The following is an 18,606-nucleotide window of genomic DNA, read 5'->3' as shown; positions in this document are numbered from 1 at the left end:
TAGGGAATGGGTGATTATATTGTATGGTCATACCAGAGGATATTAAATGGTTTAGAGGGTCTAGTTTTAGTTGATGGAAACCTGACATTTTTTTTGAAGAATAAGTGCTTATTGACCAAGTGCTTAGGATGACTATGGGAGTGTTTTGAAAAATAACTGCTTATTCTAATAAGCACTTACGGCCGTTTGGTAAAAAAGCACTTATTTTAAACAGGGGTAGCATAGGTATTTTTAAAATGACATGACGGGCCAAGATAGGACAAAAATGAGCGTGTTTATGATACATTAGGCACCACATCAGCAAAATGCTAATAAATGTCGAACCCATTTTATGAACCTCTAAAATGAAGGTTAGTGAAAGGGGATAGGTGCATGGAAACCGAAGAAATACACACAAATGCAATTAATGAGGAGTTTTCTGACGGGGCACATCATATGTGGCACCATCAATAAACATGAATGAAACCAAACATATACTTAGGGGTAACTATCCGTTCCCGATTGACAGGGGACTTTATAACTTACCTAGTGACAAAAAGAGTGTTTTCATCAGATTTTAGTCTTTTGGGCTACTTGATGTGCAGCAAAAGTGATTTCTTTGGGTTTACAGAGGAGAAGTCATAACATAAGTTATTAATTTTCTCAATATAACGGTTCAGACGCCTGTCGTAAAAAAACTAAACTCAGCTATAGAGCTCCCAATAAGATTTCCGCATCCGAGTAGATTGTAAGACTGGTCCATCCATTAGATTTCGTAAAAAGAAAACTTTGTAGCACAACAACACATTGAGTTTTAAATAATAAGCTTGTGATTTGATAAATTCTAGAGATCTAATCTATAATTATATACTTAAAAGCACCGGGAAAGTGAACGGTGGCATTTGGAGGTTGTTGGCTTGATAAATATCTTCTACATTATTGACACGTGTTTTTTATTTTTCTTTTTCTCTCGCAATTCTCTCCCATTAGACCTATAAATTGGGTGGTGCCACCCCTAACTTGGCACGATGGCACGCAGGCCAGATCTGGCATGATATGATGAATTGGGATGTGCCGAGCTTGGGTTTCCAGGCCCATGGGCCGACATGACATGACCAAGCGGGCTGTGCCACCTACAGCCCGCATGTCGGCATGTGACATGGCATGGCATAACCTAACACGATATATATATATATATATATATATATATATATATATATATATATATATTATAACAATTATATAATAATATAAAATATAAACTATATTAATATATATAAAATTTTATTTTCAATTTATTATACTATTTTATTTTATTATTGCATATATAAACTATTGTATATATCAAAATTCATATAAAATAAAATTTTAAAACTTTTTTAATTTTTGTCTATTTTGTTAATTTACTTTTAATTTTATTATTATTTTTTTTTAAAATATACCTCTCACGACTTGGCTTAGTCTATGGCCCAACTTGGTCCAAGGCTCGATCTGCGTGGGATCAGGCCATGGGTTGTGCCAGACCGACCTCTCGATGTATCCTAGGGAAGGGAAGCATGACATGCCAAAAGCATGGGCCGTGTTGTGTCGGCCTGGCACAACTCGATTTACACCTCTATTTCTCACATTCTCTCTTTACTCTATGGTATTCAATAATTACAAGAAAGCCACATATAAGACAAACCTTCCTATATAATTGATTCTATAATATTTAAAAATTATAAAAATACCACATATAAGACAAATGCAATTGACTATATGATATTCCAAAATTATAGGAGTGCCACATATATGACAAACCTCCTTAGTATTTAACTTTATGGCATTCAAAAATTACAAAAGTGCCACAATTATACCAACCTATAAAATAAAATGCCATTCATTTTCTCCATCACCTTTTTTTATCTCTCCTCATATTCTCTATCTCAACTTTATTTATTATTTAAACAATTATTATTTACAAAATTAAATAAATTATTTATTTTAATAAAATAAATTAGTAAAATAAAAGAGGTTTTACATTGAAAGGGATTTTAATAAAAGATTTGTTTATTTATTTTATTAAACTATTTATTTATTTAGAAATAATTTACTAACAAATCATTCTCTCCCCTTGAGCCCAATATTTAGGACTGTAAATGGATCAGGTTTGTTTGAGATAAGCCTATACCTGTTCCGTCCCAATAAACTTTTATTTGTTCATTTATTTATTTTATTCAATTTAATAAATTATTATATAAACATTAATTTATTATAGAAAAACTAGGGCTGAATCAATGGGTCAATGGGTTTGCTCTATCCTGATGGAGCTAAATTGACTAAACATAATTACAATGGTCATTGTTCCATGATTTTATCTCAATTATTAATTGTGTCGGTTCTCGTTCTTATCTGTCCAGAATTGATTCAGGTTTGGAATCGATTATTTTATGAAGGGAAAATTCCATATTAGTATCCTTTACTTTGGGTCTAGTGCCACTTTGCCCCATGAACTTTAAAATGTGCCAATTCAGTACCCAAACTTTCAAAACATGTCAACTTAGACCTATGATTAACGAGTCATCTATTATATGTGTCACCTAACGTTATGCATGATTTAAAACTTTTGAAAATATCAAAATTACCCTTTAAAATATTGTTCATCATCTTCATTCTCAACCCTGTAAATGAACTCTCATCCTTCTTCACTTTCTTCTCTTCCTCTCTCCCACTCTCTCACCTTCTCCTCTTGTGGGTCTTCAATTTTGTCTCTCTCGCCATTGCCAATGATGCTGCCATCATGAACAAGCTCACTTCTTCTCTTTCTCCGACCCCATCAAATTGGTCAGGTAACAACCCTACAAGTGGATGGGGGTTAATTGCGATACCAACAAGCAAACCACCGTTTCTGAATCCATAGTCTCCTAGGCTTTCTTATAATAACCTGATGGGTAGGGTTGATCATGGAGCTTTGCCTTCATAACAATGGGCTTAGGCTAGGCATGGGCCTGGCCCAACCCGCATTATGGGCTAAAACTATAAGCCAGGCCGAGGTCGGGCCAAGATTCTGGGCCTAACTATTATATTTCAGTTCCAAAATTAAACAATTGTACTTTTTTTTTCACTTATTGTCGTGGAGACTATAGTAACCTATAAGAAATTTTAAACTTAATATCAAAATAAAGGCTTTTAAGATAAAATAAATTAAATAATTATATCTTGTAATTTATAAGTTTCAATTGGTCATTAGTATGCTAAAAATGACAATTTTAACAAACCAACTCTTCTATCAACAAAAAATTAACCTAGAACCTATACTATCTATCAAAAAATAACCATCCATTGTCATGTAATATCCACAAAACATCAATAATTTTCAAATCTCATATGAATCTTTATTTAATATATAAAATATCATTTATCAAATATTTTAAATAATATACATATTCAGGCCGAACCAGGCCTGAGCCTTAACAAAAAAACGTAAGCCCAAGCCCAGATTTTCCTGGTCAGGCCAGACTGAAATGATTACCCCTACTGATGGGGTCTCTGTCCCCTTCTCTCAACGGTTCTGATATCCAGAACGTCTGGCTTAGATGCAAGCAATGCAAAAATGGTCAAGAAATAAGATGAGACGAAGCTCATAATCATATAATTTAGAACCCAAATATATGTATAGCCAGAGTGAAATCCATACCGGAAGACATGGGGCAATGCGACGAGAGGGAAATGCAGGCTCTGATACGGGATTACACAACTCCTATTTTGATTCTTTTGCTCTGAGGTATGCAGTTGAACCGGGAATCTCAGACATCATACATAGTCATGGACGTCCCATCACACTATCGCAGCTCTCTGCCGCATGTCTCCCTATTGATGCAATGAAGCCAACCCAGATTGCTTGTATCGCTTAATGCGATATCTGGTGCGCATAGGAATCTTAGTCGAGACTCGAGAATACCGCTGATGACGATGAAGCGAAGTTCGGACCAACTTCTCAATCAAAACTTGTAGTAGTACAAAGCTGGAGAACAATATGGTTCCATGGGCCGGCCATGTTGGACTTCAAGGTGCTGACGGAGTCATGGCATCACTTGACATAGAGGTTGGACGGAAGAGCAAGTGTTACAGCACATTTGAGAGAGTTGATGGGACATTTGTAGGGAAATAGAGATCAGTGAAAGAAAGAAGCCAGCAAAGTATCCAACGCTCCATGATGCATACGGAGGGATTCCGAAGGCCGAGTTGATAGCTTGCGGACAAAACGTAGGCTGGTGGAAGTGGTGGTGTTGGTGCAAGAGGGTATGAAGTTAGGCTGCATATTCTGGGTTTTCTTGGCCGTTTTTTATTTTTTATTTTTTATCGCTTGTCTCATAACTTTAAACTATTTCAAGTGGTGGCATCACCGATCACCTAACTAATGATTTCATATACCCACCTTGTTGGGTGACAGCTCACCGAGTGATTGAGGCGTGGAAAAAATGCCGATGAGTAAGAAGAGGATGGTGGTCTCGTGACTCCCATCTATACTACCTTTCCTTTATATGCATTTTGGGATGTAATGACCAAAGCTCCACACAAAATAAGATTGGATCTGCTCCTCACAGACATCCCACCATTCATTGGAAATATTTTCTGTACTTATAGTCTTATATATTATTATTTACGGGAAATGTTTTTAATGCATGGTGAGATGTGCCTATACGGTCGGTGTAAGGTGCCCTATGTGAGGAGCAGATCTCAATTCACACAAAACATCATGTTTTTTTTTGGACTTTATCTACTTATTTATTTAGGTTATGTTTGGTTTGAGGAAAATGTCGGGAAAGGAAGGAAAAGGTGGAGAAACCTTCACAACCCTTATATTGGTTTTTCTGTCTTAATTTCCCTTTCTTTTCCTATCTTTTTACAGGGTCCGGATGTAGTAGGGTAAGCACAATGAGTGAACACGTAATAGATGTGTGATACATGTCCCAGTTAACGTGTCTTTCATCCAAACGTTTTTATTCCGTTAGATAGAAATTATCTATTATTTTCTTGTTTTTGTCAAAATAATTAAAAATAAAAAACAATGAAAAAAAAAACGTAAGTGAGTGTTAAGGTTTTCCTTTTTCATTGTTTTATTTTTAATTATTTTGATAAAAACATTTGGATGAAAAGTACATTAACTGGGACAAGTGTCACACATCTATTATGTGCTCACCTAATCCGGACCCCTTTTTACAACCTTTGTATTGGTTTTTCTGTTTTTCCCTGACTACCCAACTGATACCCTTCTGGTAGGCCAAGAAATACGCATTGGCGGTCCTACCAAGGTTGTGAGCCGTGTCTCGGATACTGATGCATCGGCAGGGCGGTATAGCTTTGTGCTGGAGAAGAACAGACTTGCTATGTACTTTGCCAGCAACAACTCCCCACAGCCCTTGCCTTACTATGCCTACCAAGAGTTTGGGACTGGACAAGACTCCCTTACATACGTAAGGTTTAATGGTCAGCCTGAGACATTAGATGCCAATGCTTTTGACATAATCTTCGACACTGCCGCCTCTGGGGTTCATACGTTGGCTAGACTCAATGCTCCGGTTGGGGTCTGATGGCAACCTTAAGATCTATACCTACTACGATAAGCTCTTTTGGTTCAGCTGGGATGTTACATTCACACTCTTCGACAGAGATGGGCGTGAGAGTGAGTGTAAGCTGCCTACAAGGTGTGGGTCGTTTGGAGTTTGTGAAGATAACCAGTGTGTGGCTTGTCCTACCCCTCAGGGCTTGTCATGGTGGAACAAGGGCTGTGCACCGCCAAAGCTTCCTCCTTGCAAGGCTGGAGCCAATATCAACTACTACAGGATAGAGGGTGTTGAGCACTTCAGTAGTGAGTACTCCGAGGGAGACGGCCCAGTGAAGGTAGCTGATTGTAGGGCGAAGTGTGACAGGGACTGTGGATGCTTGGGTTTCTTCTACAGGGCGCAGAATCCTCAAAATGCTTGCTGGCTCCTGAACTTGGAACTCTGACTAAAGTCTCTAATACATCTCATGTTGCCTACATTAAGATCTCCAACTAGATATGGCATGATCTCTCACTATAGTTCCAGTTGCTGCTCTCTTTCTCATTGAGATAACATCCCTTTTCCATAATCACTTTCCTCTTTGTATTTGTTTGTTTGTTTGTATTTTTGGGGAAATTTACGATTAATACCCTATACTTTATGCCTAGTGTTACTTTGATCCCCAAACTTTAAAATGCGATAATTTAGTATTCAAATTTTCAAAACATGACAATCCAGTACCTGTGTTAATTAATTGTTAATCAGCTGTTAAATGACATTTGAAAAAGATGCAAATACCGTTCGAGTGTCATCTAATTTTCTTTATCAACCATCTAAACATTAACAAAAAGTTAACACTCTCAAATCCTTGCCTCTTCTAATCAAGAAAGTTGGGGTCACCAGAATGTCCAATCAAATGTGACCCCGACTTTTTTATCAATGTTTAGAGGGTTAATAAAGAAAAAATAACACTTGAAGGATATTTGTGTTTTTTTCAAATATTACTTAATGACTAGTTAACGGCTAATTAACGGGTTGTCACATTTTAAAAATTTGAATATTGAATTGTGCATTTTAAAGTTTGGAGACCAAATTGGCACTAAGCCCAAAAATACAGGGTACTAATCGGAAATTTTACCTTTATTGGTGAATTTAGCTCTAGGGTATTTGATGAGAGACCCCAATCCCTGAGGAGTTAATTGTTGGAGTAACTGAGTTTAATTTCTATTGACAACTTCAACCGGCAATGCCACAAGCTATACATTGCCAGCATTCCTTGATCCTCTCATCCCTATTGAAAAATCCAAAACTGGAAATCATCTGTGGCATTGAATCTAGTGGGGTCCCAATTACCATTACAATTATCGTTATTCCTAGACTCCAATAACTCAAGTGTAAGATGAAGATAAACACTTAATTTAGTCTGAGACCATAACAATAAACACTTATTTATGTTTGAAAAATAAGCTAAAAAAAGTGCTAATTACTGAAAATAAATACTTGTTTAAAAAACCCAAATTTTGCCCTTATTTTTAAGCCCTTATTCAATAATAGTCCTTATTATCCTCATTAGCTGAATCATTTCATTGGGTAGGAGGCTGTAGAATCAATAATAATGCCCTATGGCGTGAAGTGTTATTATTGGTTCCACAACTATTTGCATTCAGCTATTGCATTCACTATTTCATGCATGATGTGTAGACACTATCATTTTTTGGCAGAGGATCAAGACTATTTCAAGTCTAGGCCATTTCAGTTTACTTTCTATTTTATTTCTCAACTTATCATAAACAAATTCAAATATAAAGCAAAACAAAATCACATTTGCACTCCCATGCATTTTTCTATTTTATTTCTCAATGCCAAACAAACGAAGTCAAATATGAAGCAAAATTAAACCAGGTTTGCACTCCCATGCATTTACAACCAAAGGCAGGCATTTATTTGCTCCATGAAAGTTAAGCAAATAGGAAGGCAAATGTGTGGTGTAAACTGTAAAGAGGATGCATTCGTTTCTGAAATTGCACTGTGAACATTATATCCCCCAAATTGACAGTTACAATAAACTTGGTACCAGCTAGGTCTTGCCAAGAGATGAAAAACAACCAAAGTTATATGAAAATCAAAATTTGAAAAATCCCTTATTCTGGTTTTGTAAATTCAAGTGGTTTTGAACTTTAGATATATATTTGGTTGTTCAGATCGATATTTATACTGAACTCATTCATCATTCATTTGAAGCAAATAGCAAATCGACGGCCATAAAGTACAATCACAACATTACTTCGACCGTTCATACCATGACCGTCCGGTCATGGATTCTACGGGCGACGTTGAGACCATTGACAAAAAGAGTGGCAAAAGCATCCATTTTGGGCTTAGAGAGAGCTAGACCCACCTCCACTGCACCTTCTCCATCACTGCCGTCGTAGAAACTGAAGTGTCCTTCTCCCTTTCCAACCACTTCATGCTTCTTTGGCCTGCCCCACCCGAAATCCGCCTCGTAAGCCCCAAATCTAGGTGATCCAGCCACTGTCACTGCTCCCTCCTCCACCAGTGATCCTGACTCCGAAATCCATCTCTCTGCACCATTCAGTACTCCATCTTCCAACCTCCTTATTGCATCTGCAATCGCCTTTGCTGCAATGGGGAAACCACGTTCTCCTATTAAATCACCCCTGTTTGCTTTTGCGAAACACAGAGTAACGCAGTTGCCGAAATATGTAGTCGGCACCGGAGGGTCCACCAGGCGACCCCTACAGTCTGCACTAACAACGAAGTGCTCCATCGTCTTGGTGGGAGAACTCTTGACAGCCCCGACTTTAATCAAGCAAACCCAGGTGAGGGCACATATTACCACAAATGTTGAAAATGGTAATGGCGATTTTTGTATCTGAGTTTCATTGTCGTTGCAGTGGGCCAAGAGCCATTGCTTGAGTCGGTCAACATCCGTTCGGTTCACCAGAAATGTAGCCTGTAATCTTTCAACTGGGAGCTCGGCGCCTTGTTCGGAGGAGGAAACTACAAATTTGAATCCTGCAATCTCTTGCAGGTAAATTTTCTTCAGGAGACCATCAGGATCCTTTATTACAGTCCGATCATAAAACGGGAGAGATCCTGACAATGGCGACAAGTCTCCTCCAAGGCTGCAGATCGATGCCCATGACCTAATAAAATGAAAAAGGCTTCTACCGTCGGCCACCACATGGCTTGAGGTGATTCCGATGCAGAAGCCGGAATTGGGAAACACAGTTACTTGCAAAGCCAATACTGGGGCGATGTCAGAGTCTAACAGTGATGGCAAACAAGGAACCAGAGGGGAAAATTGGTTGGCATATCGAGCATGGTTGCCAGAGAGATGATTGACATCAGCGGTTGACTCGGCAACAGTAAGAGAAACTGAATCACCATCGACACAACGGATCTGGGGCTCTGCAGATGATGGAGACCATGTTAGGCTTCCGGCGAATGGGTAGAAAATTTGAAGGGCGAGAGAGAGTGAGTGCTTGAGCTTGGGAAGAATGGTGGTTGTGAAGTGGTTAGATGGGTGAGGGAATTCATAAAAGAAGAGGCGAGAGGGACGAGGAAGGTACAGCCATATCAAGTCAAAGAAGGTGAGAGTAAGCGTTTTTTCAGCAGCCGAGTCTGGTGGCAGAGATACTCGGCAGCTCTCCAGGACCCTCATGGAGTTCGATCAAGAGGAATCCTGAAGAGAGGAGGGAAGTGACTCCGTTGTTCTGCTGCAGATAAGAGTTGGTGTGTGTGCATCAAATCCATTGTTCTATTGTCTGCCGTCCGGATCCCTCGCGGAGAGATCTTATCTTTTGACTCTAATCGGGAGGGTAGTGCTCCTTCCTCCCAATGTCAACATGCTCACAACGGTGACCTGCCCAAGACTGTAAATGGGTAGGACAGATGTCGAAGAAAAATTATGTCTCTTGCATTAGACTTATCAAATATATATACACTAATGAATGAGTAAGGGGTAAGTTAATTATATATATAAACATTAATGATTTTTATCACCATTTATTATTATTATTTATAAACTACTATTTTTTTAAGAAATTTATGCATTCTATGGGTCAATATAAATTTACCCTTGTACGAGTCATTAAATTCAACTTGAACTATTTATTATTTTAATTTAACCATTTTTATAATTATTAATTTATTTTAGTATTTAATTTAAAATTTTTGTTATATAATAATAATAATAATAATTAAATTTGTAATTATTTAAATATTTACTTAAAATAGCTTTTTTTGAATCGAGTATAATTATTATATAATAGATTTGTTAATTCATATTTTGCATTTAAAAATAAACATTAATGATTTGGCTTAACAACATTAATGACTATTAATAAATATTGATTCTTATTTAAGGTTTAATTACTGTATTCGGTAATTATTATGGAGCATGCTTTGAATAAACATTAATGATAACTGATGACTGTTATTTCATTTTTTATTATTTACTTAATTAAGTACTTGATGATTGTTATTATTATTAATTATTTTTATAAATAATTGATTATTATTATTATTATTTACTTAATCCAATAATTTTAATAAGTAATTATTTGATTTATTTCATTTTTTTAATTATTTATAATAGACATTTAGGGTAGACTCTTTATTTGATTTAAGAGACTTATCATGTTTTATCTAGACAATGACCCCATACTAAGTAAGGGGCAACTACTGTATCATTTAATTTGAAATTTACTATTTAACAATAAAAAGTCAATGTCCTATTGAGCAATCCACCCCTAAAAAAATATCAATAACTTTGAAATCATTAATCTATTTATAAAATAGTAAAATTAGATGGATGTTTGTAATGATATCACCAATATTGCTTAATATTTAGGGACATATGAGTGGATAAAAAACATTTATTTGATATCCATTTAAAGAGGCAAAGAAGGAAGAAAATCATTCAAAGTCTAAGAAAAACAATACATGCCAAACAACATTTGCAGATGCATCCATCATCTAAAGTAAGAGATGAAAAATATATGACTATAATCAAATCATCATCATGTATGGATACAATCAACTGATAATACAATCACGACTCCAAAGCCCATCCAATAGAAGAAACATGAAAGAAATGAGAATAATGGGATTATCCTGAGTATGGAAGTCACATCCAAGTTAAGTGGCAACACTTCTTTTGGTTAATCATGATTATGTATTATAAGTCTAAGCTCCCTATGAGGTGAACTTAGACTGCCTAAAAAGGTAGGAAAACATGTGGATAACCTAATGTATTTTAAGTCTAACCTCATGGATAATAGATCTGCACTCTGGAGTAAGCTACAGATCTCTGTTGTCAATGGCGGTAGCAATAATACAGATGCAATGCAACATAAGCCAAAAGTTCTTATCGACTTGGGTGAGAACCCAACAACGGAAAATCTGTGTTCAGGGCGAGTTTCTCTGGAATCTATTGGTAGGAAGGAAAGACAACCGAGAGTTCCGAAACCACCTCCAAGGCCGACTTGTACTACTACACTTCTACCAAACGGAATACATGGAAACAAAGCGCCACCCCCTCCATCACCACCACCGTCGCCACCATCATAGAATTCGAAGTTGTTATCTAGGTCAACCACCACACTGCGGAGAGTGCCGGAACTCATGGAATTCTACAGCGCCCTTACAAGGAGCGATGCAAGGACCGACAACAGAGGCAACGTACGTTGTAGGGATCCAAGAAGCTGTAAATGCTAAGAAAATGATCGGAGAAATAGAGAATCGGCTGGCATATCTCTTAGCTGTAAGTGTTGTAGCTATAAAGTGATAATTCTTTAGGGTATCAATCCTCCTCCATAACCAAATATTTGGTTTATTGATTCACTTCTTATAGTCGATTATCTCCTAACCGTAAAGCACATATACACGTGGGCGGCATATACAAAGATATCTGATTTGGAAGAGTTTGTTAAATGGCTAGACGAGGAACTATCTTACCTAGCTGATGAGAGGGCCGTGCTCAAGCATTTCCCCTAGTCGCCAGATCGAAAAGAAGACGCAATGCGGGAAGCTGCATTCAGCTACAGAGACCTGAAGAACCTCGAATCAGAGGTATTATCCTTCTTGAATAGCCATAACATTGTTCATCTTCTTCCCCATTCGAACCCAGAAGCATAGCAGCGCGGCGGCACCCCTCTAAATCCGATCTCTTCATCTTCTTCAGCTTTTTGTTCTTTTCCGTTCTTCTTCTTCTCCTCCTTTTCTTCTTCTTCTTCCTCTGCTTCTTCTTCTTCTGGCATTGTCCCCTTCCATCGCCCTTGTTTTCTACCACCGCCACTGCAACTCTCAGCAACGGCGGTGCTCCATGCGAAACCTCTCCCTTTCCGCCATTCTCTCCCTCTTAATCTCTCTTTCCTATTGCCCCTCTCCCCCTCAACATAAATCAATCAAAAAGGCACTATTCCTCCCTTCCCCGTTTGAACCCAGAAGCAGTAGCGGCGGCGGCACCCCCTCTCAGCCACGCCCTTCCTCCCTCTCTCCCTTCTCTCTCATTTTCTTCTTCTTAGTCAGTTGGAAATACCCCCTATTCATCGCCTTCCATTTGAGACCGAGCGGAGCAACGATGACAGCGGTAGCAGAATTATGAGTGACAACACGCCCAGTATGTCGTTATTGTTCTTGATTCCGTCGCTGGAGGTGCTTGAGTACACGTAAAGTGGAGATGCCCCTATGTCCCCATACACCACTCCTATGCTCTGGAATGCCAGACTCACCGTCGTTCTCCAATCCATTTGTTATATATAATTACAGCACACACGGTTAGTCAGTTAGCAAAAATTTGTATTTTTTCAGCCCAAAAACAGAGATTAACAAAGAAAAAAAAATAGATGAATTACTCTCAGACATTCGTAGTGTGGTTCATCCAACCATTTGAAACTCTCCCAGCCTCCAAGTGGAGCGAGTCTACACTGCGAAGCTTCGCCCATGACAACTTCCGGTCTTGCATAGTCTTTTCCGGTTCTGTAATCTCTATTTCTTCCTCTAGATTAGTTTCATTTTTCTCTCCATTAACTTCTTTCCTCTCATCAACTGGATCTGCCATTATTCCTGTTGTATCCAGTTTCTCTATACCCTTTTTCTTTTCTGGGCTCAGGCCGTGTTATCGCCCTACCTTCATCACCTTTTATAGGCAAAAAAGCATAGTCTGAATGCGATATAGGAAAAGGCATTCTATTGGAAATTATTTCCAACTGTCGCCGTTGCTCCGCAGGGTATTTCCAACTCCCTAGAAGAAGGAGAAAATGAGAGAGAAGGGAGAGGGAGGAAGGGAGGGGCTGAGAGGAGGTGCCGCCGCTGTTGCTATACTTCCGGATTCTAACGGGGAAGAAGATGAACAATGTTTGAGAAAGGGTAAAATAAGTATTTTGAAAAAAAATATCATCTCTTTAACGTTTTCGATTTTGCTTAATGGAAGAGAGATATTTATTAATTTTATAAAAAATATAAGGAAGATTTTTGCTAAAAATGAAACTATAAGGAAAGTTTTTGTAATTTACCCTTAATTATATTAAGGGTAATATGGATGACATCAGATCCGTCGACTTTCGGGCTTCGTATCTTCCCCCCGTCACACGGTCCCCTCCACCACACGCATTCTTCAGTCTTCACATGCAAATCTCCACCGGATGATCAAATCATCTCCACTTGACAGCCTGTAGCCCAGAAGAACATCCAATTCCGTGAACCAAGCACCATGGAATCCAACTCCCTCAATTATTTTGTATTTACTTTGGTAGGTAATGACGCATTATAACCTTCCTTTTGTTTCATTCCAATCCATACTTTTTCCCTCCTACCAATATCTCCACGTGAGACCCTCTCAGCAACTGACAACTTACGTCACTTGCCATCCGACGGTGAAAAAACAATTCATCAGAATCCCCCAGCATGTTAACTTACACACTGATACAATATATAACAAACCGTTGACTCGGTTCCTACTCGGACTGTCGGAGCCGACGACTTCGGGAATTTCATCGAAATATCTTTCATGGTGGAACTGGAAGAAGAAACCCCTCTGGTTTTCTGTTGTTCTAACGATGGGTCAAACACTATTCACTCTTCCTTCACCCCTTCAACGTACTCTGCAAGTAAAATCCAAACCCCATCTCTGAATTCCCAATCGACCAATGATCGATCCCACGTTGCAGGCCGTACTTTCGTCCGGTGCGAGCTTCCTCTTGGTCACCGTTCTTTTCGCCATAGTCTTTTCTCTCTGCAAATTAACCAAGAAACCAGGCTCTCGCACCACATCTCGTGCCCTAGCCAACCATAATTCATCTCTGTCTTCCATCACCATCGACGAGAGCGCCTATTTCGACCCTTCTCTCAGCCGAATTTCCATGAGCGAACTCGTGATCGCCACTCGGAACTTCGCCAGCGACGGGATCATCGGCGATGGAAGCTTCGGGCTCGTCTACAAGGCTCGCCTCTCGAACGGCGTCACTGTCGCCGTCAAGAAGCTCTCTGAAGACGCCTTCCAGGGGTTACGCGAGTTCAAGGCCGAGATGGAGACTCTGGGCAATATTCGCCACGGGAACCTCGTGAAAATGCTCGGCTACTGCGTGTCCGGCGCCGACCGGATGCTAATCTACGAGTTCATCGAGAAGGGCTGTCTGGACCAGTGGCTGCACGACACCTCAACAGAAGGGGCGCCGGCGTGGTCGTCGTCCATGGTACGCGAGCCCTTGGGTTGGGAGACCAGGATTAAGATCATCAAAGGAGTGGCGAATGGTCTGTCTTTCCTGCATACTCTGGACAAGCCCATCGTTCACAGAGACATCAAGTCCAGCAACGTTCTGTTAGACTCTGAATTTGAGGCACACATTGCTGACTTTGGACTGGCTCGGAGGATGGATGAGTGGCACTCTCACGTATCGACGCAAGTCGCCGGGACGATGGGGTATATGCCGCCGGAGTACAAGGATGGGGTCATGGCTGCGACGGTGAAGGCCGACGTCTACAGCTTTGGAATACTAATGCTGGAGGTTGCGACGGGAAGGCGTCCGAGTTGGCCGATAAAGATTGAGGAAGGGAAGGAGGGTGGATTGATTGAATGGGCGAGGAGAATAGTGGCAAAGGAGCGGCAGCTGCAGATGATCGATGCGTCAATGTCGAAAGAAGGGCTGAGAGAAGCAGAAGTTCGGGAGTATTTCAGGATTGCTTGTTTGTGTACAAATGATACATCCAGAGATAGGCCATACATGGGAGAAGTTGTTAAACTGTTGAACCAATTGTCGACATGAATGATGAATTCCCACCATTGAAGAAGACTCCAGGTCTGAGATGGGTGTAAATCCTTGAAGCCTAAATTAGAGGAGTTTGGTCGATTGCTGGAGAGAGGAGCGTGGAGACCCTTTTCGTTTTAATAAGTGGAGAATCGAAAGGTAATCAATTTGTGTATAATTGTGTAGTTTTGTTATATGGGTATTGTCTGACGTTTGATGAGCTTAAGCCCTTTATAAGCTGGATGATTCTTCCTTTTTGTCTTGAGAATTTTGGGAGAGACCCAGAAATTTTTAAGGCATTGTTATCACATCATTAGCTCCTGAAATCAATGCTTTTAGTTGATGCTTCCAAAATTTGATTTTGCAAAATCGAATTTTGTTTCCTCACTCACTGAATACAATACATATATCAGTGATTATTAGAGCTAGAGTTTTTATTTGAGAGTAGGGTGTTAATTTCTAGTCTACTCGGTTGGTACCCGCCCCTACCCTCCTCCATGGGGCGGGTTTTTTTTTCCTTGAATAATGGGTTTTGGGATTTTACCACTCCCATATATTGTTGGTAAATAAATTTTATGTATTGGATATTGAATTTAATAATATTTTAAATTTTATATGAAGGATAATTAATAGTATTGTATTTTTTATATGCATTAATCAAATAATTAGAAATTTTGTTGTTTATTTGTATTATTTTATTTATTTATTATTTATATATGACAAGAAATAATAGGAAATTAGAGGCATTCTAAACCCAACCCACCTCTACCCTGAATGATTGCTGCCGCAATTGGTGTCAAGTAGATTAGCCCAGAGCCAGTTGAAGTGGTCATCTCGACAAGTAGCACATCGTGGGGTGCGGTCCCTAGGCACTTCCACTCGGGTTCAAGGAGACGAATACGTTTCGGGGCAGATACATGTTGAGAGGTTTAAGGAGACGAATACGGTCTAGAAATTACAAAACCCTCCCCAAACCCACCCCATTTTAACATTAAAGGTGTCAATTGTGTGCTTGTTATAGAATAGGGTTGAGTTGTTGCGGCTCAATTGCCCAAAGCCCCAAACTCAACCAATCTCTGATTAGGCCTAGTCTTATCCCAATACAGCCCATTCGAGCGGAGCTGAGCCGAGCCCAATAGACCAACTTGTCAAGTTTGATGAGTTATGCGGAATGGAGATTTGCACTAACTTATTATGTCCGCTATTATGGCATTTAATAATGTTTTTGAATCATTGTTGACCCGGACCGGAAATCGTTCAGGCGACCGGTTCCATTCTACCCCAAACTCAGTCCTTGGTAAAAAACCATTGAATTAGTCAACGAACCATTGACCCGGATGATTTAACCACTGACCGTACCCAAAGAATGGTTTGTAGTTTATTATTTCTGACAAGTTAGAACAAGAATGAAAAGAGATCTCTTAGATCTAAGATCTACTGAAAGAGAGATCAATTGAGGGATGTGAGAGACAGTGAGAGACATCTGAGAGATCTGGGAGAGCAGTCTAGATGACAAATTTGCAAGAGATAATGAGATCTGAGACTGAGAGAAATCTTAGATCTACTTTCATTGCCAATTCGCCACCATCGCCACCGTTATAGTTCGCCATCGCCGTCACAGTTGCCATTGTAAGTCGTCGTTGTCATCGCTGTTGCAACCTGCAAGTAACCTCCTCCTCCTCTCTCTCTCTCTCTCACTCTCTCTCTCTCTCTCTCTCCCCTCTCTCTTCTAAACTCTCTCAATTGTCGATAGCTTCTCAAATTTCTCTCATTCTCAAATGGTCAAACCCTAATTATCTTATATATGCATCTTACCCTAATATTCCAATCTAATGGGTAAGATGTCATATCATTTATTAAAATATTTAAATCGTTCGAACCATTTGACCGGATGGTCAAACCACTGATCCAGAAACTAGTGACCAGAACGAATCCGTTTTGATTTTTAAAACCTTGACATTTAATGAACCTTTCTTAAAAAGTAAAAAAATTGCACATATAGACAAAGAGAGTAGACGAAAGCTTATCAGTTGCAAATACAAAATGCAAATAAACATACCTGCTTGTGGTTAGAAACTTTGGTAGTAATGTTTACATGAATTCCACACTGTATAACAGCACATAAACATACGTGCTTATGGTGATTTGGATATGGATGAGCAGTGACAAATAGATGAGTTTGGATTGGGGTGGAAGCTGATTAAAGGCCGACCTATCCACCGACCACTCACATCCATAAGCTATATTTCTAATTCGATATAACCCAACCTAATCCATCCATGTTGACCCATTTGCATATATTTAAATTTATGCAAATACATTTTATTGAAAAATAAAAAAAAAATGTTTCTTATATAATGTCACATGCGCTATTGGACATAATTAAATCAGACTTGATAAAAAAAGTTAGAGAGAGAATGAGATAGAGGAATGAGAAAGAAGAGAGAGGGGAGAGGCAATAGATAAGAAAAAGAAAAAGAGGCTTTATAAAGTCAGAAGTGTAACCATATATTGAGATATTAAAAAACATCAAGTAGAGACTAATCCTCCATAAAAGAGGTGGTGATTGGTGAAGAAGAAAGAAAAAATATGGGCCATTATGGGCCTTTCTCAAGAATAGAATGTGCTTAAAACAGAAATGGCAAAGATTACCGGTACTGGGTCAAGTTTCACTTGTTTAGGATCTCTCATGGTTTCAATTTACTGCAATTGCAGTACTAAGGTTACCAACAAAATCCAGTAGTTAGTTTTGGTTTACCAACAAAATCCTGTTTAGTCTCTATTAAGTGAAGATTCCAACTTAGTACTCTGTAATTTGGACCTAATTCACATTGGTACTATCCTGTTTAGTTTTTTTTTTTTTTTTGAATTGTTACTGTTAGGTAGGATGTTTTTTGGAGCAAAAGTAACTTTTTCTGTTTGGTACCTGATGCTGCGCGATCTGGTCATTCCTATCTGGCAGCGGCTGTGCTCCTATTCGACGACAGATGAGATACTTGTGAAGAAGAAGAAGGATCCCCATGGAGTTTTCCTGGCGGGAATACTCCGATGCTTAAGTTAGTAACAGGAAGAGAGTTGCAGAGCAGAGCAAAAAAAATGCTAGAGTGCAGATCACGCAAGTTACCTTTGCTTTGCAGAGCAGAGCAAAAATGAAAAGGCTAGAGTGCAGATCATGCAAGTTACCTTTGCTCTTGGGGGTCGGAGCTCTTATATACTGATGTCCTGACAAATCAAGTATAACCGCCTCTAAAGCCCTGCCGTAGCCGTTACTTGCCAGGGCTGAGCTGGTGGGCGCGGGCAACCGTTGCAGAGTACGGCCCTGCCAGACAAGGGACGCCTCTCAAGGTTGGCAGGCACGACGCCGCCTGGCGAGAGACGTGAGCGTAGTCTCTAGATTTGGTAGGTACGGTTTTCAGGCAGGAGATCTTCCTGTGATATGCCGAACTACTCTGCCCCGAGCTACCTTGTACCGAGCTACCCTGTGCCGAACTACTTCTACCCGAGGTGGCCTACTTGAGTTTGGTCGGGTGAGTTTATTCTTAGGAGGTTGCCAAGCTCAACTCGAAGTGACTTGAGCTCTGGAGATTCCTGTCTTGGGAGAATCTTAGCTCAGGGCGCTTCCTTGGAAGAATCTTAGCTCGGGGTAATCGGAGTGTCATCTTGTATCGAGCTGCCACGCTGGATCTTGGCGGACTGGTCGCGCTGAGTTGTCACTTCTGTTGAGTCACGTCCACGTGTCCCCTTATGATGAGGTCAGGTCAAATCACCCTCCATCAGTACCAATGCTCCAGGAAATGTTTTCTGCACTTCTACCCATTATCTAGTGCCAC

The 18,606-nt window shown here is 39.6% G+C and overlaps 2 protein-coding genes and 1 pseudogene across 3 annotated transcripts; 2 read left to right on the top strand and 1 right to left on the bottom strand.

Moving 5' to 3' along the window:
- The first annotated feature begins 5,207 nt into the window (after positions 1-5,207).
- LOC148791374 (EP1-like glycoprotein 1 pseudogene) lies at positions 5,208-6,172 on the top strand (annotated as a pseudogene).
- Positions 6,173-7,327: 1,155 nt separating this feature from the next.
- Positions 7,328-13,068, bottom strand: LOC104599948 (phenolic glucoside malonyltransferase 1-like). 2 transcript variants are annotated; one of them, XM_010262702.3, is made up of 3 exons: positions 12,386-13,068; positions 11,487-12,269; positions 7,328-9,400 (listed from the first exon to the last, which is right to left on the bottom strand). In XM_010262702.3, the coding sequence occupies exon 3, from the start codon at positions 9,187-9,189 to the stop codon at positions 7,798-7,800; it is 1,392 nt and encodes a 463-aa protein (XP_010261004.1). In that variant the 5' UTR covers positions 9,190-9,400; positions 11,487-12,269; positions 12,386-13,068; the 3' UTR covers positions 7,328-7,797. The 2 variants fall into 2 exon arrangements, with proteins under 2 accessions (XP_010261004.1, XP_088743591.1); XM_088887465.1 differs by having other exon boundaries at positions 7,328-9,390; positions 11,487-13,068.
- Positions 13,069-13,338: 270 nt separating this feature from the next.
- Positions 13,339-15,181, top strand: LOC104599950 (phytosulfokine receptor 2-like). The gene has a single exon (XM_010262703.3). The coding sequence runs from the start codon at positions 13,679-13,681 to the stop codon at positions 14,792-14,794; it is 1,116 nt and encodes a 371-aa protein (XP_010261005.1). The 5' UTR covers positions 13,339-13,678; the 3' UTR covers positions 14,795-15,181.
- The last annotated feature ends 3,425 nt before the right edge of the window (positions 15,182-18,606 follow it).

This window comes from Nelumbo nucifera, chromosome 5, assembly GCF_055504915.1.
Source record: "Nelumbo nucifera cultivar China Antique chromosome 5, China Antique-T2T, whole genome shotgun sequence".
In the NCBI taxonomy this organism is placed as follows: Eukaryota; Viridiplantae; Streptophyta; class Magnoliopsida; order Proteales; family Nelumbonaceae; genus Nelumbo; species Nelumbo nucifera.
Note: the sequence above shows the minus strand (reverse complement) of the source record. Positions and strands in the feature narration are given on the sequence as shown.

Excerpts from the sequence above, each read along its gene's own strand:
- LOC104599948 (XM_088887465.1), bottom strand. The coding sequence starts at position 9,189 with ATGAGGGTCCTGGAGAGCTGCCGAGTATCTCTGCCACCAGACTCGGCT.
- LOC104599950 (XM_010262703.3), top strand. The coding sequence starts at position 13,679 with ATGATCGATCCCACGTTGCAGGCCGTACTTTCGTCCGGTGCGAGCTTC.